Here is a 4,432-nt window from a genome sequence, read left to right as displayed (position 1 = left end):
AGTAATGACCAAAGACCCTGAAAGTAACAGCACCATTTGTAACCAATAATTGCTCATTGTACAGCCCTGGAAAAGGTAACTTTTCTGTGACTCAGTAAATTGGGGATAATTTAACATCTCCTAATGTGAGGCCATAGAGGACAGGTGACACTGAGGAGAGCCAACTCTAAAGTTTTCTGAAATTCTCAGACCATATAGTAGCCACTGTCTCATAGGGTTGCTGGACCCAATCCTGTCTTTTCCTGAATTTTTGTTGTCTGTAAAATAAGTGTTTTTAAATCACACCTTTTTATACATAACTAATGGTTTTATGACTTATGAGCACCTATCAGCCTCATATTTAAAAGCATGACCATGATCACATATCATTAATTACAGGAATAGTCATGGGTAAATTTACACCTATAGGGACTCAGTTTCTTGGTCTGTAAAATGAAAAAAATGTATGCTATCAAGAGTCCTCTCAGTTCTAAAAGTTTTAAATTATAGAATATGAAATTAGTTTCCTTAAAGCTCCCTTCATGTCATGATTTCTCAAGCTGTAGATGAAGAGATTGATGAGAGGAGTCACCACTGTGAAGATGACAATAGTCACCACATCTTGCACTGAGTACGAGGATGAAGGGTGCTTATAGTCCCCCAGGATTGCCCCATAGAACAGGGAGACCACAGTGAGGTGGGATCCACACGTGGACAGGGCTTTCCTTATTCCATGGGCAGATGGCAACTTCAGTACATTAGAGAAGATGGAATCATATAAAATGATGATACATGTAAATGGTGTCATAAATACCAGTTCACCCACAGTGAATACCATCAGGTCATTGATAAAGGTATTCAAACAAGAGAGTTTTAGAATAGGATAAGGGTCACAGAAAAAGTTATACACAGCATTGTTGGAACAAAATGTGAGTTGCACCATAAGAAGAGTGTGTAAGAGACCATGCAGATTTATACTGAGCCAAGATGCAGCCACCAGAAGGACACAGAGTTTGGGCCTCATGATCATGGTGTAGTGGAGTGGGCAACAGATGGCAGTATAATCATCATAGGCCATCACACTCAGGAGGAACCCATCTATGTTGATGAAAATGATGAAGAAGTAGATCTGGGTCGTACATTCCATGTAAGAGATAGACTTGCTTCACAGTATGTGATTCACCAGCTTCTTGGGGATTGTTACTGATGAAAAGCAGATGTTGACACAGGAGAGGTTGGCCAAGAATAAGGACATGGGTGTTTGGAGATGACTGTCACAGCTGATAGCCAAGACAATGAGAAAGTTCCCAATGAGGGTGACCAGGTACATCCACAAGAACAGCCCAAAGAGAACCTCCTCCTGCTCTGACTGCCCAGAGAGTCCCAGGAGAATGAATTCTGTGACTCCAGTCTGGTTGTCTCTGCCCATGTCTGCAGGGGAGAAGATGTGGTCAAAAGTAAAAGGAAATATTTATTTAATTAGGCTCCATATATTGTTTACAGATTACAAGTTTTTAATGATACCAGATCCAAAATGTATTTCTTAATTAATAACACTTCAAATATAAAAGTAGATGAGATTGATAATGTCATCACTGGAGCAAATTTTTTATGATACTGTTTTGTCATTGAGAATTAATTCACATTAGATAATTCTATGAAGCGAGTTTTAATGAAATAAATAGCTGTTTAATTATCTTTGATTTCATGCAGCTTAATTCATACTTCAATAACATTTAATGAATATCTGGTATATACAAGTTATTTTCACATACACAATCTCTTTTAATCCATATCATCCATATATATATATATATATATATATACATATATATATATATATGTGTATATATATATATATATATATATATATATATATATATATATATATATATATTGGCCGCCTCACATGGCTTTTGGGATCTCAGTTCCCTGGCCAGGTACTGAACCTGGGCCACAGCAGTAAAAGCCTAGAATCCTAACCACTAGGCCACCAGGAACTTCTGTAATCCATCATTCATAAGTGAGGACCCTGAGAAGAAGAATCAGAGATGAAGAACCTGGGATTCAGGGAAATTAGGTGATGACAGATTAGATTGAAAGAAAGCGTAACATTTATAGTCTTGAAACAGCTGAAATGCCCTTTTCTTTATATTCCTCCCTAGTTTTACTTCCAAGTTTCAATTATCAACCATTTATTGAGACTATAACCAAGTGCCAGGCAGTGTCTTCCTGCCTTACATACATTTCTTACAGATTTAAAATATGTAAATTTAAAAAATAACAAGCTTCATTAAGCAGAAGGGAAAAATGAAGCAATGAGATTTAGCTATTTGTTTAAAGTCATAAGTTCTTTTACCCGAATAACTTTATACAACTCACTCAAATTCATTCTGGATCTCTCTTATTTTCTCAGGATTATACTAATTCTAGGCACTGAAGGATCTGCCTGGCAGTTTTCCCTCAACGTTGTAACTGGATAGCATCAAAATGTCATTGCAGTAGCTCACAAATGTTGGCTTGGATGAGCTAAGCATGCTAGTGAGTTTGCTATGTACTGCATTCTGTGAAGAGACTTCTTTTCTCCCTGTGCTGGCCAAAACAGGATCACTGGTATTTGTATTATTTTTGAAGAGGAAAAGGAGATTCATAGAGAAAGTCAAGTTATGGGGGCATATCCAAGTGATAATCCCAGCCTTAAGGAATTCATGCAGGCAGAAAGAGTCAGATAGAGAATTTTGAATATGTAAGAATACACAGTATTCGAATAGTAAAGAGGAGAGGAGATGGCATTTCAGGGGAGGAGATTTACAGGTTAAATGTCTTGACTGACTGGGATAAAGGATGTCACAGGCAATACTTTTAGGAGAGTGGTTGCAGGATGTATATAGTATGGTGACTATAAAGTATCCAGCATTTTGAGAGTTAACTTAGTAAAACCAATGTAAAATTCTGAGATCTGAAGCCATTTTCTCATAAATTATATCAGAATTAAAAGGTAGAAAGGCAGTAGTTGGCAGTACCCAGAGCTATTGAAAGAAAGTACTTCAGGGAAAGGATGTCGAATGTAGAAGTGGGGTACAGGGGTTGCATCAAGGAAAAACCAAAACAATATTTGTGCAGACTTTTTCATTGTGCTCCAAAGAGTAGATGTTGATATTAGGGTCTTAATTGTAAGCTATTTCCCATAATGGAAATGGTAGTAGAATGTGAAAGAAGTATAGCAGGATGGTGTAGGGTTTTTCCTATTGTCTGGGAACTGGCAAAGGCCAAAACAGGTGTACAGGCTCTAAATAACCCAGACTCTAGGTCGAGAGATCTGCCAGCATTAAGGTTAGCCACTTCCTGTCAATGTTTGCTGAGATAGTCCTACCAGGAGTACAAGCAACATTGGCCCCAACCCCCAAGTCAATATGGTAAGAGGGCCTGGTTTCATATATTAGTCCCTTGTGAATCTCTTTAGTTTGTGACTGTCTCTGAGACATCTCATGTTTTGCAGCATTGAGTGTTTGTGTTCCTGGACCTTAAAACTGAGGATGCTTCGTGCTTGGACCGCAGCTCAAGCTGACCCCCTCTGTGGGGTTCCATGTGGCATCCAAGCAACCTCCCTCTGAGACACTTCTGTAATGTGGTCATAGACCACAGTGAAGGTACACAAGGAAGCAACTAATAAAACGGTGGAGCTTAAGGGCAGAATAGGAGGGTCTTGAATGTCTGACAGAAGAGTCTCTTTTGTGAGGAAAGAGGGTGGCTCTTGGCTCTGAGCTTTTGGCCAGAATTTCTAAGAGCCTGCCATCACTGATCTTAGCAATGCTGCCCTTAGTTACCTCTTTCGTTTCCCACTGCTTAATTTTCTGTTTCCACCTTGGAAACATGCTTGCTCTCTTCTGCAATGGGCAGTACATCCTGAAAGAGGAAAGGCTTGTACATGTTAAACCAGGTGATGTTTCCCGTTTGAACTTGGTGAGATGCTGAAGCATTTAGTGTGTGTTTCTCCAAATGTAAATGTATGTGTTTTTGTCTGTGTGAATCTGTCTCTGTGGGAGATAACTGTGTCCTCACCTGCTTTCCCAGATTTTCTTACCTGGCTGCTCTGCTGCTGTGAGAGGCTATCATGGGACCCCTGTCTCCACTGGCTCCTTGCCTGACCCTGAATCATGAGAATGTCACAGCTAGTGGGGGAGTCAGAAAGATTTTCTCCCTGGAGGAGAACACTTAGATTCAGACAGGTGGATTCCCCACAGCTCCTCATTAAAGGCACACATACTAAGTGTTCTTTGTTCCTATCCTCTCTGGAAACAGATATCTCAGCCTGAGGGGAATCAGTTTAGTGTTCAGACTTGTTGCTTCCCATTGCATCAAGTACATCTCACACCCATGTCACAGACAAAATATACTTGGTCCCTTGTTCTGTGCTCAGAATTGATCTGAAGAAAAATTGTGAAGCCAGTGA

The 4,432-nt window shown here is 39.6% G+C and overlaps 1 protein-coding gene across 1 annotated transcript; it reads right to left on the bottom strand.

Annotated features, from left to right (window-relative positions):
- Nucleotides 1–478: 478 nt before the first annotated feature.
- Nucleotides 479–1,408, bottom strand: LOC309805267 (olfactory receptor 1f45-like; the record flags this gene model as incomplete). Its single annotated transcript, XM_082623199.1, is given in 2 exon segments — nt 479–1,144; nt 1,148–1,408. Coding segments are annotated over 2 exon segments (927 nt in total).
- Between the last annotated feature and the right edge of the window lie 3,024 nt (nt 1,409–4,432).

This window comes from Mesoplodon mirus (genome assembly GCF_964341445.2).
Source record: "Mesoplodon mirus genome assembly, chromosome: 5".
Lineage (NCBI taxonomy): Eukaryota > Metazoa > Chordata > Mammalia > Artiodactyla > Ziphiidae > Mesoplodon > Mesoplodon mirus.
Note: the sequence above shows the minus strand (reverse complement) of the source record. Positions and strands in the feature narration are given on the sequence as shown.